This window comes from Tasmannia lanceolata, unplaced genomic scaffold (assembly GCF_043159265.1).
Source record: "Tasmannia lanceolata isolate RefF3 unplaced genomic scaffold, GAP_Taslan_0.1 ptg000008l, whole genome shotgun sequence".
Classification (NCBI taxonomy): Eukaryota; Viridiplantae; Streptophyta; class Magnoliopsida; order Canellales; family Winteraceae; genus Tasmannia; species Tasmannia lanceolata.
Genome location: NW_027518685.1, coordinates 64,894,107 through 64,910,000, shown reverse-complemented (window position 1 = coordinate 64,910,000; position 15,894 = coordinate 64,894,107). Strand labels below are relative to the sequence as shown.

General features: G+C 40.5%; 1 protein-coding gene across 6 annotated transcripts in view; it reads right to left on the bottom strand.

Moving 5' to 3' along the window:
* LOC143885472 (S-adenosylmethionine carrier 1, chloroplastic/mitochondrial-like) overlaps window positions 1-15,894 on the bottom strand; it is an 80,592-nt gene that overhangs the window by 6,024 nt on the left and 58,674 nt on the right. For all 6 annotated transcript variants that reach the window (XM_077389674.1, XM_077389675.1, XM_077389672.1 and 3 more), the window contains 4 exons: window positions 14,960-15,013; window positions 14,789-14,884; window positions 14,329-14,418; window positions 5,694-5,745 (listed from right to left, as the gene is read on the bottom strand). In XM_077389674.1, coding sequence (XP_077245789.1) covers window positions 5,694-5,745; window positions 14,329-14,418; window positions 14,789-14,884; window positions 14,960-15,013 — 292 coding nt within the window. The remainder of the gene's footprint in view (window positions 1-5,693; window positions 5,746-14,328; window positions 14,419-14,788; window positions 14,885-14,959; window positions 15,014-15,894) is intronic.

The following is a 15,894-nucleotide window of genomic DNA, read 5'->3' as shown; positions in this document are numbered from 1 at the left end:
TTAGCCGAATGACGGATATGCTCAAATTCAAACCACTTGCACTTAGCTAAATCATCCATCTCATCAAATAAATCATCAAATCTCCAAGGAGGTTTTTGAGGGCCATTTAACCAACAGATAACATTGGCCGAGTTCCCTCCACAATAACCTTTTCCCAACCATCTCGAGCAACAAGTCTCAAACCTTGATGAACAGCCCGCACTTCGGCTTCCGTAGCATCGGCTATGCCAAGGGGGCCCCAAATGCCCACAAGGTGGGCACCTCAGCATCTCTAAGGACTCCCCCAATACCGGTAGGGCCCGGATTCCCAAAACTTGATCCATCAAAGTTAAACTTAACAAAACCGGAAGGTGGTGGGGTCCAAGCTTGCAAGATTTTCTTCTTAGTTTCCTCACTATTACAAACCTCGCGCCATCTTTCCCATAGATCATAGGCAGAGATTATGGCAAAAGATGGGAGTGCTTTGGCCCAAGAGATCACCAAAGCGATGACTTTAATATAAAGAAATTGAACATTTTTTGCTTTTCCTTTAAAAATTCTAGCATTTCTTTCCTTCCATATCATCCAAATAATAGCTAGGAAGCACATCTTCCAGAGGATCCTGCCCTTACTCTTCCACGGAACCTTACTCCACCCTAAGAAAAAATTCGATAACTTCTATGGAAAAACAACAAATGCCGAACCTTCGAATCACTTTGCACCATACATCTCTTGTTACTTTGCAATGGATGAGGAGATGATCCAGTGACTCCGCATCCTCCATACACATAACACAATGGTTAACAATCATGATTTTCCTCCTTAAGAAATCAAGATTCGCTTTTTTAGAGCCGCCCATCTGAAGGTACATACTGTGGCGGGAGATTGGAATGTCCACACTCTAGCAAATTTGGAAGACGCCAGACTAGTCACCAAGTGGTTATAGAAAGATTTAACAGAGAAGGTTCCATGTGTGTTCCATATCCAAACCCTTTTATCTACCCCATCCCGCTTTACGTAAACACTCTCCAGCAATTCCAACAACCTACCCATAGATTCTAATTCATGGTCAAAGAAATTTCTCCTAAAAAGCGGTTTCCAAAAAGTATTTCCATCCCTCCGTTCGAAGTTTTCACAAACCAAACTATCTTTCCAAGATGACATCAAAAACAGATCGGGGAATAAGTCCTTGAGACAAAGCTCCCCGCACCATAAATCAAGCCAAAAGTGGATTCTATTACCCGAATATGCCCGGAACCGCATTCCTTCTTCGAAAAGAATACAAAACCCCATAAATTCTGTCCACATTGTGAGACCTTTGTGCTTAAAAGAATCATTCGGTTTCCATCTCCTAGGGATAGTCCCATATTTTCCCTCAACGACTCTAACCCATGGATGAGATTCCTCATCGGCAAATCTCCACAAAAATTTTCCTAGCAAGGCTAGTCTCTTTAATCCTCCTAATTCCCAAACCACCGCCTTTAATGGGCGTACATGCTTTTCCGACCTTACCAATGGGATACCCCTCTTAACATCACTGCCCCCCCCCCCCCCCACACACACACACACCCACCCACCCACGCACCCACACCTACACACAAAAACCGTCTTTGGATTTGTTCAATTCTGGATGCCACACTCATGGGACACTTGCATAAAGACATTTGATAAATGGGCATATTGGCTAACACTGCTTTTATCAGGGTAATTCTCCCTCCTCTAGACAGGAGATTCCTCTTCCAAGGGTCAAACCTTTTCTCCACTTTTTGAATCACATGATTCCAACACTCTTTCTTAGCTCTTCCAATCCCCAAAGGAAGGCCAAGGTAGGCGGTAGGCAATGAGTCTGATTTGCACCCCAGTAATCCTGCTAACTCTTGAAAAATGCAATCCTCCAGATGTATGCTGAAAGCACATGACTAATGGAAGTTTGATTTCTGGCCAGAGATTGCTTCATAGCATCTAAGAATAGCTCTCAAGTTCATCATCTTCAAAACATATGGAGCTAAAAAGGAGTGTGTCATCCGCGAATTGAAGATGTGACACTTCCAAACCACCCCCAAGATACGGAAGCCCTCGATCATACCCAGGCTTTTGCCTTTATCAATAAACCTACTAAGGATTTCCACAATCATCACAAACAGGAAAGGGGATAGGGGATCTCCTTGCCGGAGACCCCTTGACGACTTAAAAAACCCTTTTGGTATTCCATTGATGAGGATTGAGAACCAAGCCGAAGAAATACATCTAGAAATCCAGTCCCTCCATCTACTACCAAAGCCCATCCTTTCCATAATGTTATCGAGACAGCTCCATTCTACCCTATCGTAGGCTTTTTCCATATCCAATTTACATACTAGACCACTCTTGCCGATCTTATGATAATAATCGACGACTTCGTTAGCAACCAGAGAACAATCCAAAATTTGTCTCTCACTAACAAAGGCACTTTGGTTACTATAAATAATGGACGGTAACACCAACTTAAGTCTCTCAGCTAAGACCTTTGCTAGGATTTTGTACAGACATCCCACTAGGTTGATGGGGCGGAAATCTGTCACTGAAGAAGCTCCTTTAATCTTAGGAATGAGAGTTATGAAAGTTGCCCCCGTACCCGTATCCAAATCTAATCCTTCATAGAATTTCCTAAAGAAGCGAAATATATCCTCCCTAACATATTCCCAACACGCTTGGAAGAAAGCTAAACAAAAACCATCTGGTCCCGGAGCTCTATCACGAGTAAGGGAGAACACCCCTCTCTCAATCTCCTCTTCAGTGAAAGGTTTTTCTAACTTTTCCATGTTAGCTTCTTGCAGTTGATCGAAAAAGACCCCGTCACAAGTCGGACGTGATCCCTCCTCCACCGAGAAAAGATTTTGATAGAAACCAACAATTTCATTTGAGATGTCCTCTTTATCAAAAGATAAACCCCCGTTCACCTGCAAACATTCAATCCGATTACGTCTCCTTCTCGCACTTGCTATTCCATGAAAATACTTATTGTTCTTATCCCCTTCAACAATCCATTTAGCCCTGGACTTCTGTCTCCAAGAAATTTCTTCTTGAAGAGACAAACTGTCGTACTCTTCCTTAATCCTCCCAACCTCTTCCACCTCTGCCTCAGTAGCTGACCCTCCTTCCACGGCAGCCCTAATATCCTTGATCCTGGCCAATAGCCATCTTCTCCTCTCCTTAGCTTCCTTATTCCAACCATGATTCCAGCTTTTTAGCCTTTCTTTTACTAATCTCAATTTGGAACCAATCACAACATCCACTGGACCATCCACTTTGGCAGTCCCCCACCATCCTCCCAGCCTTTCCTCCATTTTGGGACACTGAAGCCAAGATAAATCAAATCAAAAAGGGAAAGGTCCCAGGATTCCAGTTTGGGATCTAACAAAATGGGGCAATGATCCGACACCGTGTGATCCAAAGGTTTTTGGAAAAGGTCCGGGAGAGCTTCCAGCCATCTTGGGCAGACTAAAAATCTATCCAGCTTGCTATGGCTATTATACCCACGAGACCAAGTGAATCGAGCTCCCGAGGGGGGTAAATCAATCAACTCACACTCAGATATGAACTCATCAAAACCCCACATTTGGGGATTTAAACTATTACATCCCGCTCTTTCCTCCATTCTCCTGATTTCATTAAAGTCTCCTCCTAGACACCAAGGGGAAACACCTCTCCCCTTGAGATCTAAAAGTTCCTTCCAAAAGTCACTCTTCCTTTCTCTCACCCGTAAAAGACCACAGAGATCTGTCACACAATTTCCTATACCCCGCAGTTACCGAAAATTCTCCCACATAACTATCCGTCATTTCAAAAGAAGATGAATCCCAGGCAATAAGAATGCCCCCTGATGCACCCACCGCATCTTTAGAAACAAAATCCCACCTGCTCGGCAATACCAGACTTCTAATAACATATCTACTCGTTTGCGATTTATTTAATATGTTAAGTGTAGATGTATTTAACATCCCATTGCTGATTTTGTTTCTTATCAGTCATTATTTCCATCTTATCATTCATTTGTAGCCCCTATTTCCATTGCTTCTGTGCCTTCCAGTGATTCGCATGCATAATCCCAGGGCCAGTGGAAGAATGCAATGTGTGAGGTAATGCAATCTTTAGGGGAAAAAAGGGCAGTTAGGAATTGGTCGATCTTCCTCAAGGCCGGCAGCCGTTAAGATGTAAATGAGTATGCATTGTGAAATATAAGCCAGATGGCCCTGTGGACGGGCAAAAAGTTCTATTACTGGCCAAGGGCAATACATAGACATATTGTATTGACTATCAAGAGATGTTCACACCACTTGCGAAGTTGATTTCTAAACGAGTTCATCTATCTGTGACAGAAAACCTCTCCTGACCCCTTTATCAATTGGACGTGAAGAATGAGTTTCTTCATGGGGGCCTAGAGGAGGTCTATATGTGACCCCCTCCTGGAGTACAAATTCATGACAGCAAAAGGGAAAGTATGCAAGCATGATAAGGCTTTGAATGATCTGAAATAGTGATTTAGAGCAGGGTTTGAGTGGTTTAGCACTGTAGTAAAAGAAGCATGTTAGTATCAAATCCAAGCGGATCACACTTTGTATGACTTTCTCGGGTCAAACGGTGGCACTCAAAGTTTATGTGGATGTGTGACTGGATACAATGAGATTCTAAAACTCAAGCAGTATTTGGGCAAGGAGTTTGGATTCCAGACACATCCAGACCACACGATCACTAGATGTGGCTTTCCATGTGGGCACCCAGGCCATTCCTTGAAAGGCAGGAACAACCTGAATCCAAGGAAAATACCGCTTCGTCGGCTCCTCGGTCTTCTGAGCAATACCCTCAAGCTGAACACAACTCCAAGGTCTCTTATTGCTCTGTATTGGGGCTTCACTCCCTACCACAGCTCACTGTTCTTCACCCCATTGAATTTGGTTTACACTCCAGATTCTTCACTCTTCCACTATCCATGCATGGTGCGAATCATCTCCTTGATAAATTAAGGATTTAAGAAAGTTAAAAGTATTTTCATGGGAATGAAGTCACCCTTTCATCTAAATGGTGTCTTTGTTTCTCTGAGAATATACATCCTAGACCACTTTAAGGAGACAAATACTCTGGGACCAAGCCGGATGATACACCTAACGACCAAAATCACAGACTGAAGGGTGAAGATGGACTGAGATTGGTTGATGCAAGGCTTTCAAAGGCTGATGGTTTGACTGATCTATCTTTCCTACACTCGACCAGACATTGCATATGATGTAAGAGTGATCAGTCATTTTATTCATGAAAGCATGAATGAGGCAACAAGACGCTATTCATGATTCTCTCTTTTCACACTCATTCTCTTTTGTTTCTCTCATTCTCCTTCTTCTTCATCTTTTCCCTTGTACGAATCTCCCAAGGAGCTTTCAACTCTTTCATACGACAATGAGCTCATGTTTGAGAAGCAAAATTTCTTTAGTCTTTGGAATACATCCCATGAATTTTTCAATATGACATGGTGTTTATGCACAAGTTATAACGTAAAGTTTCAAAGCTAGGATCCTCATCTTGGTAGAATAAGGTATATGGGGGTCTGTTATCAATCTGAGTTACAAGGAAGCCATAGTTTTTTGAAGCTAGCCAAGAAAAGATGTAAAGTTCATTATAAAGAATTAAAGGAATCCATCAGTAAGCATATCAAAACCAGACAGTGGATGCCAAATTACCAGCAAAAGCACCAATTATAGCGTTCTCAGGATCATTTAAATCCCTTCGTGCCTGAAGAAAAAAATGAAACATTAGAAATTATTGTTGCCTCACTTCACAGTAAAATTACTTCTCTTACTCATCCATGTGACTGATACAAAAGCAACTAAGAATGTCATCCTTTATTATTGTTGCTTCACTTCACAGTAAAAGCAATTAATTATTATTGCTTCACTTCACTGTGAGAAAGTGATAATTATTCATGTTGTAATAGTCAAGGAATATCAAATAAAACATGATCCGTCTTAAAGTAGCTGAAAAAACTTGCAAAAAGTGGCAAAACTATTAGTTGTACGATCAGTTCTGGGGATAGTATGACCAATTACTTCTCAGACATGAGCATGATCAATTATGTTTGTTCAATAAATTCCATCAGCTATCAAATAATAATAGTAACATGATGAATTATTCAGGTTATCAATGGTCGGAAATGACACTCAGATCCATTATAGAGCTCATTCTCTAGTGATCAACAAGCATGGTAAAGACAACCAATGGATCACCTACAAAAATAATAATAAGTTTCTGGTTTATCTAAAATAAAGAACCAGCAAACTTACTTTGGGATTATCTTGAATGAGAATAAAGAAAGTCATCATCGCCCCAAATAAGAGAAAACAATAGCCTCGAATGTAACTACTTATGTAGGAGCAACGATTGAGTAGAAATGTCATCATTGTAATTTAATGATGTGTGCCTGCATTGCACAGCAGGGTCTCATTCATAGGTACAAAACTCTAGGAATTTTTAAAAAAAAATCATGAATGGTTAACAAAGTTCATGAAAACAGAAATTTCACAAATAAATCACACAGATTGAAAATCTTGTAAGCTTCTCGAAATGTCAATGTCAAATTTTCTACAAATGTTTCCAATTTCACAAATTACTCATAAAATCATCCCTATTTGCCTCCTTTTTTAAAGGTGTAGATTTTATTGAACTAGAAGACCGAGGTGGTCAAGCATACAACACAAAAAGAAGAAAACGGCAGGACAAAAAGGGAAAAGAGGACAATAAAAGAACCCTATGGTGCGAGGGAGTCAAAGAGTTCCCAGTGTTGTCTTCCAACTCCGTCCCGAGCAAGCCAATAAGCGTCAAAGTTAGCCGACCTCCAGATATAGTTAAATGACACCCTATTACCCTCAATACCAATACGATCAAGAATTTCTTCGATGGCATCTGCAAATACCTAACTGCCCGCCCCCTCTGCACACTCTCTCCACCCGCCACCTACGCCCAGCCCCACCGGCCTGCCCCTTAAGCGCTGCACAAATGAGGAAGAAGACGAGGACACTGTAGCAAATCGTAAAGGGCACAGGGACATGAGAATGCCATTTAGACATTCTTACTTTTTGTTCTCTTTTTATTCATATCATCCCTCTTTTACCCGTAACAAAAATGGAAAGCTTGAGAAAGTCCCAGGGATTTCTAATTCCTATCCCCTCCCTTGGAATAAACAAGTATTTGGGATACTAGTGTCTGTTTCTGCAGAATAACAGAACACTAGATAAAAATTGAAGAAAAATGTACAGAACAAATTTAGGAAGGCTTTCAAGAGAGTGAAATTGGCTTTGGAATTTATCAAATTGAGTTTCCACACTTGGATTTCCATAATTGGTAAGAAAGGGTAAGTTTCTGCTCTTTTTATAGAGCTTCTGATTGCCTTTATGTTTGAATTACACCCCTACATAGCACCTTTCCAAAGCAGGATGAAATTTGACCGTTAGATCGCGCCCATCCGTGATTCTACGATCAAGATCAATCCTAGAGTGATTTGGTTTGTGTAAAACCTTTGCAGTCCCCCATAGCCATTAGATTGGGACCGATCACTAATCCACGGCTCGGATCACACTCGATTGGCTTATGATGATTGGAACGCGACTGGTCCCACATACAGGAACCAATGGGAGGCGTTATAACCACTTAAGCGCACCAAACTCTCTCTCTCTCTCTCTCTCTCTATATATATATATATATATATATATATATATATATATACTCACCAAACTTATGGTGAGCTAGCTTGCCCAATCACATGGGTCCCACATTTTGGGGAGTGATCCAAACCATTCATTTGCAAGGCCTTATCATAGATAGGGGGTGTACCAAAAATCAGCTCCATAGGATCATCCTAACCCCACCATTTGTGGAGGACAAAAATGGGGCAGATTTGTGTATGTCCATTTTTGTCCTCCACAAATGGAGGGGTTAGGATGATCCTATGGAGCTGATTTTTGGTACACCCCCCATCTATGTAAGGGACTTTCAAATGAATGGTTTGGATCATCCTAACAAAGTGGGCCCCCATGTGATTGGGCAAGCTAGCTCACCATAAGTTTGGTGAGCTGTTTCCTCATATATATATATATATATATATATATAGTCATGGACATATGGATTCCACGGTGAAAAGTTTTCCTATATATATATATATATATATAGAAAACGGTTCCTACACATATGTGTAGATAAGTTATCTACACACTAGCTTAAAATACAGTGGGGGTCACATTATTTGGGTGATCCAAACCATTCATTTTTAAGGCCCTCACATAGATAGGGTGTCAATAAAAAATCAGATCCATAGGATCATCCTAACCATTCGAACTGTGGAAGCAAAAAATGGACTAATTTGTGAAGGTTTAAAGACATCCATTTTACCTCCACAAATCGTAGGGTTGGGATGATCCTATGGATTTGATTTTTTGTAGACACCCTATCTATGTGAGGGCCTTTAAAATGGATGGCTTGGATCACCCAAACAATGTGGGCCCCCACTGTATTTGAAGCTAGTGTGTAGAGAACTCTCTACACATGTGTAGGAACCGTTTTCTCATATATATATATATATATATATATATATATATATATATATATATATATATAGTCATAGACACATGGATTGCACGGTGAAAAAAGGAATGAAATTCCACATTTCAAAGGGAGATATTTTACGAAAAAAAGGAAAGAAATCTATTTTCTGTTCAGGCTTAATGATATAGATATATGGATATCAGTAGCCATACACACCTCTCTCTCTCTCTCTCTCTCTCTCTCTATATATATATATATATATGCGTTAAGTGAAGCTACACATACGTGTAGCTAACTTAGCTACACCGACGACTTAAACTATAGTGAGCCCACATTGTTTGGGTGATCCGAACCATTCATTTGATAGGCCCTCACATTGATAGGGTGTGCTAAAAAAATCAGCTCTATTGGATCATCCCAACCCTTCAAACTGTGGAGGCAAAAATGGACCGATTTGTGAAGGTTTTTACACGTCCATTTTTGCCTCCACAAATTGTAGGGTTGGGATGATCCTATGGAGCTGATTTTTTGGTCACACCCTATCTATGTGAGGGCTCATCAAATGACTGGTTTGCATCACCCAAACAATGTGGGGCCCACTGTATTTTAAGCCGTCGGTGTAGCTAAGTTAGCTACACGTATGTGTAGCTAAGTTAGCTACACGTATGTGTAGCTACACTTTTCTCTCTCTCTCTCTCTCTCTCTCTCTCTCTCTCTCTATATATATATATATATATATATATATATATATATAGGGGAAAGTGATTGTGAGCGGTCCCTCATATAAGCTTATATGAGGTGACTGCTAAAAACATAGTGGGCCCACATTTTTGGGGTGATCCGAACCGGTCATTTGATAGGCCCTGAAGTAGATAGGGGGTGCCCAAAAAATCCGCTCCATAGGATCATCCCAACCCTTCGAACTGTGGAGGAGAAAGAGGGGGAAATGGACGGGTATAAATTTGCCCACTTACCCGTCCATTTTCCCCTCTTTCACCTCCACAGTTCGAAGGGTTGGGATGATCCTATGGAGCTGATTTTTTGGGCACCCCCTATCTATGTCAGGGCCTATCAAATGACCGGTTCGGATCACCCCAAAAATGTGGGCCCGCCATGATTTTAGCAGTCACCTCATATAAGCTTATATGAGGGACCGCTCACAATCACTTTCCCCTATATTTAGCAGTCACCTCATATAAGCTTATATGAGGTGACTGCTAAAAACATAGTGGGCCCACATTTTTGGGGTGATCCGAACCGGTCATTTGATAGGCCCTGACGTAGATAGGAGGTGCCCAAAAAATCCGCTCCATAGGATCATCCCAACCCTTCGAACTGTGGAGGAGAAAGAGGGGGAAATGGACGGGTATAAATTTGCCCCTCCCAATCACTTTCCCCATATAGGGGAAAGTGATTGTGAGCGGCCCCTCATATAAGCTTATATGAGGTGACTGCTAAAAACATAGTGGGCCCACATTTTTGGGGTGATCCGAACCGGTCATTTGATAGGCCCTGACGTAGATAGGGGGTGCCCAAAAAATCCGCTCCATAGGATCATCCCAACCCTTCGAACTGTGGAGGAGAAAGAGAGGGAAATGGACGGGTATAAATTTGCCCACTTACCCGTCCATTTTCCCCTCTTTCACCTCCACAGTTCGTAGGGTTGGGATGATCCTATGGAGCTGATTTTTTGGGCACCCCCTATCTATTATAGGGGAAAGTGATTGTGAGCGGTCCCTCATATAAGCTTATATGAGGTGACTGCTAAAAACATGGCGGGCCCACATTTTTGGGGTGATCCGAACCGGCCATTTGATAGGCCCTGACGTAGATAGGGGGTGCCCAAAAAATCACTTTCCCCATATATATATATGAGAAAACGGTTCCTACACATACGTGTAGATAAGTTATCTACACACTAGCTTAAAATACAGTGGGGGCCACATTATTTGGGTGATCCAAACCATTCATTTTTAAGGCCCTCACATAGATAGGGTGTCCACAAAAAATCAGATCCATAGGATCATCCTAACCATTCGAACTGTGGAGGCAAAAAATGGACTAATTTGTGAAGGTTTAAAGACATCCATTTTACCTCCACAAATCGTAGGGTTGGGATGATCCTATGGATCTGATTTTTTGTAGACACCCTATCTATGTGAGGGTCTTGAAAATGGATGGCTTGGATCACCCAAACAATGTGGGCCCCCACTGTATTTTAAGCTAGTGTGTAGAGAACTCTCTACAAATATGTGTAGGAACCGTTTTCTCTCTCTCTATATATATAGGGAAAAAAGACTCAGAGTTTGGATGGGTAGCTTAGCTATGCAAACTCACCAAAAGTAAGGTACGGCCAACACCATAGGATGATCGAAACTGTCCATTTGGATCGCCACCATAGTTGTCAACCCGTGACGCGACTCGTGATTTATGACTCGTAAATTGACTCGACTCGTCACTTGTAAGAGTTTTTGACAATAGAAATTTAGTTAAAAAAATATAATTATATATCAAAAGATCAAGCATGTAAAAAATATAACCCAATAGCACATAGATAAAGTAGTAGGCTAACCATTCAAAACAAAAGCACTAAACGAAAAATATAAATAACTATATGCTTGAAATTGCATGCACAAAATAATTAAGTTTGGGTCGGATCCTAATCATGGGTGAAAACCCTTCCTTGCTTTAGATTTGTATCCACACATGATTTATGGTATGGTTGGATGGAGATTTGTGGTGGTTCATGCCAAGAAACCAAGATTGTCCAAGACTGGGAACCTCCGCACATGATTTTTTTAAAGCTAAACTTTGACGGGTCAAGCATGGGGAACCCTGTTCAAGCCAGAATCGGGGGAGTCTTGAGGGATAAATTTGGAGCTATGAAATTTGGAGCTAATGAAGCTGAAGTGCGTGCTATCTCCAAGGGAAGGAATAAAGTAGTGGTAGAAGGAGACTCGGTCAATGTGATAAGGTGGCTTAGTGGCTCTCATTCCTTCACTTGGAGATTTGCCTCTTTCTTTAATGAGATCCAAGAGAGGGTGGGGGATGCATCGATTTCTTTCCATCAAGTTATGCGGCCAGCTAATGGTGTGGCAGACAGTTTACTAGAGATGGTGTCTCTAGGGAGAGAGTTCAGCTATTTGATATCCTTCCTCCTTGACCCTTGCAGTGGGGCTTATTCTTGTCTTTCTTTTTCTTTTTCTGTCTCTTTATTTGTATAGACCTCCTCGGTCTTTATTTGCATTTAATGCAATTGCCTACAAAAAAATAATTTAGTTCCAACTTCCAACTTCCAACTTTTCAACTATCAAAACAAGAAAGCCCAAGCCCAGTGACTCAACTTGTAAGAATCTTATTTTGTCGAGTCGACTCGTAGCGACTCGTAAGAGTCATCAATAGAGGCGAGTCACCCATGCGACTCGCCTCGAAAGCCTAGTGACTCGATTCGAGAGCTGACCCAAAAAATGCTACGATGTAATTGGGTTGTGCCCCAAAAATCATTTTCATAGGATGATCCTAACCCTCTTATCTATCTATTTTTTTATGACTACTCTTTCTGAGATTTTATATGATGTGTGGCAGTGTAAATCCATATTTTTCGAAAAGTAAGGTACCACCCACACCATAGGATGATCCAAACTGTCCATTTAATGGGAAACAACGTAATTAGGTTGTGCCCCAAAAATCATTTCCATAGGATGATCCTAAGCCCCAACCCTCAATCTATAGATGTTTCCATAATGAGCAGTCGCTCTATAGATCTCTAAAGATCAGAGGGTTAGGATCATCCTATGGAAATGATTTTTGGGGAACCACCCACTTACACTGTGGCGATCCAAATGGACGGTTTGGTTCATCATATGATGTTGGTCGTACTGTATTTTTGAGGTTAGATAACCTTTTTTCCCATATATATATATATATATATATATATATATATATATATATATATAGAGAGAGAGAGAGAGAGGGGTTCCTGCAAACGTGTGCAGGTAAGCTTCCCAACACACGTTTGCAAAAACAGGGTGGGGGCCCACATTTTTTGGTGGTCCAAAGCATTCAATTTGGAAGGCCCTTCCATGGATAGGGTGTGGCCCAAAAATCATCCCCATTGGATCATCCTAACCCTGCCATTTGTGGAGGGGAAAAATGCGCAGAAACATGGACACAGTGTCTGTCCATCCCCCCCCCGCGATTGGGTTAGGATGATCCAATGGGGCTGATTTTTGGGCCACACCCTATCCATGGAAGGGCCTTCCAAATGAATGGTTTTGATCCCCCACCCAAAATGTGGCCCCCACCCTGTTTTTGCAAACGTGGAACCCTTTTCTCATATATATATATATATATATATATATATATATATATATATATATATATATATAGAGAGAGAGAGAGAGAGAGAGAGAGAGAGAGAGAACTGTTGGTGCGCTTAAGCTCACCATTTTTTTGGTGCGCTTAAGTTGTTATAACGCCTCCATTCGTTTAAATGTTTGGGTCCAGCTTAAGCGCACCAAAAAAATGTTGCGCTTAAGCTCACCAACAGTTTTCTCATATATATATATATAGAGGAAAGTTAAGCTCACCAAACTTATGGTGAGCTTAAGTGCCCAATCACATGGGTCCCACATTTTCTTTGGTGATCCAAACCATTCATTTGCAAGGCCCTATCATAGATAGGGTGTGTACCAAAAATCAGCTCCATAGGATCATCCTAACCCATCCATTTGTGGAGGTCAAAATGGACAGACATTATTTGTCCACAAATCTGCCCATTTTTGTCCTCCACAAATGGAGGGGTTAGGATGATCCTATGGAGCTGATTTTTGGTACACACCCTATCTATGATAGGGCCTTGCAAATGAATGGTTTGGATCACCACAGAAAATGTGGGAACCATGTGATTGGGGTGCTTAAGCTCACCATAAGTTTGGTGAGCTTAAGCTCACCAACACTATATATATATATATTATGATCAAACTTGATCAGAAAGCTGGTGGACACTTCGATCAAGCAACCAATTTAGTGAGAAAAAGAAGGCAACGATTCTCATCCCTTAACATTGGAGTAGGGCTCCACAATCCTCCACTAATCTTCTGGGGAGATATGCTGGGATATCTATGTGTGTGCATGCACACATACATACATGCATACAGACATACATACATATATACACTGAAGTTATGAATACATATTCATTCAAGATAAGAACATAAAATAGAGTTCTTTACTGATACAATAACTCGGAGTTGCATCTAGTAAATTCCTTCAAATCTTGAACTTATTGTGGTTCCAGATAGCATAAGTATCTTCTTCTTATGATAGACTTGTATCATTCAGCATAAGTTATTCTTGTTTAGAAGTTGCAGTAGAAAAGATGATACATCCAATCCAGAAGTATTCTCACACTAAACTAGGCAGAAATGGTTTAGAAATTAGAATGTTAATCCAACAAATAAATTCTAACAAGAGATAATACTTCAAAACCCCATATGTCACTCAGATTCAAAGTTTTGTATAAAATAACAAAAAAGTAGACGATCATTCAGCCTATAAACAAATGTAATTACGTATGCTAAATCATTCACCCTATAAACAAATGTAATTACATGTGCTACAAAGATTAAGTTACAATTTATCTGCAATTTCAAAAAATCATGTTGCAAAGCACATTCTATCGTTCCAGTTAACTTCATTGAGAGAATAAAATAAAACCCACCATTGCAGGCATTATATGTAGGTGCATGTGAAATATAATAATAACTATAATAAGCTCACCGCTAGCTTATAACCTATCCGAAGCTGCTCATAAATACAGAACTGGATGGCATCAAATGGCAAATCTCGCAGCATAAAAGAACCATAACCCTACATTCCCAGAAACAAAGGATCAAGCTAACTATAAAAAATAATTCACAATATGTACAAGTTACTTAAATAATCCAAAGTTGCTCATAAACCTCGAGTCTCAAGGAGCCTGGCCACTCTTTAGTTAAGAGAGGGAGTGGCATCAGATTTAGAACATCAAGTTTAGAGTAAATGCATGAAGATTGTCGACATCATTGTTTTAAATTTCGGATTTCGGTTGGGTCCGAAATCTGAAAATTTCGGATTTCGGCCGAAATGACCGAAATTTGAAAAAATAAAATAAAAATCGGACCGAAACCGTAACCGAAATTTAAATCTATGGTCGACATGAATTCTAAACTGAGACTATTAGAAACTAAGAAGTGCATACCGCGTAAAGACCTTTAAAACCCTCTTTAGCAACAATAAGTCGGACAGCATCAGGAGCAGATGCAAATTGACCGGTTTGCATCCTTTGCTTTACCACCTGAAATGAGTGGTGGATAAGGAGGTCTGTATAATAATTTGAGAACTTTCAGAATGACTAAATCTGCTTATCTACCTCTGTTGGGACACGAACAAGAGAAGCAGCACCTCCTCCAAGGACGCCTGCTGTCTGCGTGAAGTTTAAAACTTTCAGGAAAACATGCTAACAAACAAATAGTGTAATCGTTATCATTACATTGCTGACATAACAAACCAAAACCAAAACCTAAGGACAAAAAATTAACTGAATTACAGGTAAAGGAACCAATGTTAGTCTTGACTCTTGAACATGTAATGGACAGCACACTATTAAGACGCAGGGGAAAGTGAAAACCTGTCAATGATAGGTGAATAAGTTCATAGGATGTGTAGTTATGCTTATATAAGCCGAATATTACATGCAAGGGTCTAAATATTGGTTTCGGACACCACGGAAACGAAAATGTTTCATTTTTGGTTGAAAATTTCAGCAGAAATCTTGCAAAATCATGGAAATGTACGGAAAAATGTGGAAATGATGAAATTTTAAGAAATGACTTCGGGAAATGTTATAATAAGCACAAACATACTTAGAAACCATCAGATAAGTACGATAGAATAGATATCCATAATGGTTTGATAGCATAAAACACCTAGTGACATGTACATACCACATTTCACATGTAATTCATATAAACATTAGAGCTCACGTCTTCCTCCTATAAAGGAATAGGATTGGTTATTCCTCTCAAGCGGCGAGGCCTGTATTCTCAATCGGTACAGAAATGGGCGCTTTTTCTACGTTGTTGACCTTTGTCAGAGCTTGTGGGTAGAAGATTGGGCTCTGCTACGCAGATCCACTAGACTAGGAAAGAAGTACGCATTGCTTACTTACTGTGCGAACGATCCTAGCTACTAGTAGCTAATAAAGTTGCTCCCCAACCAATCGATCTTTAAAATGAGGCGGGTTAGGAATTAAGGGAAAAAAGGGTTCTATAGGCTTCGAATTTCTTGTTCCCTATAAGACAGGAA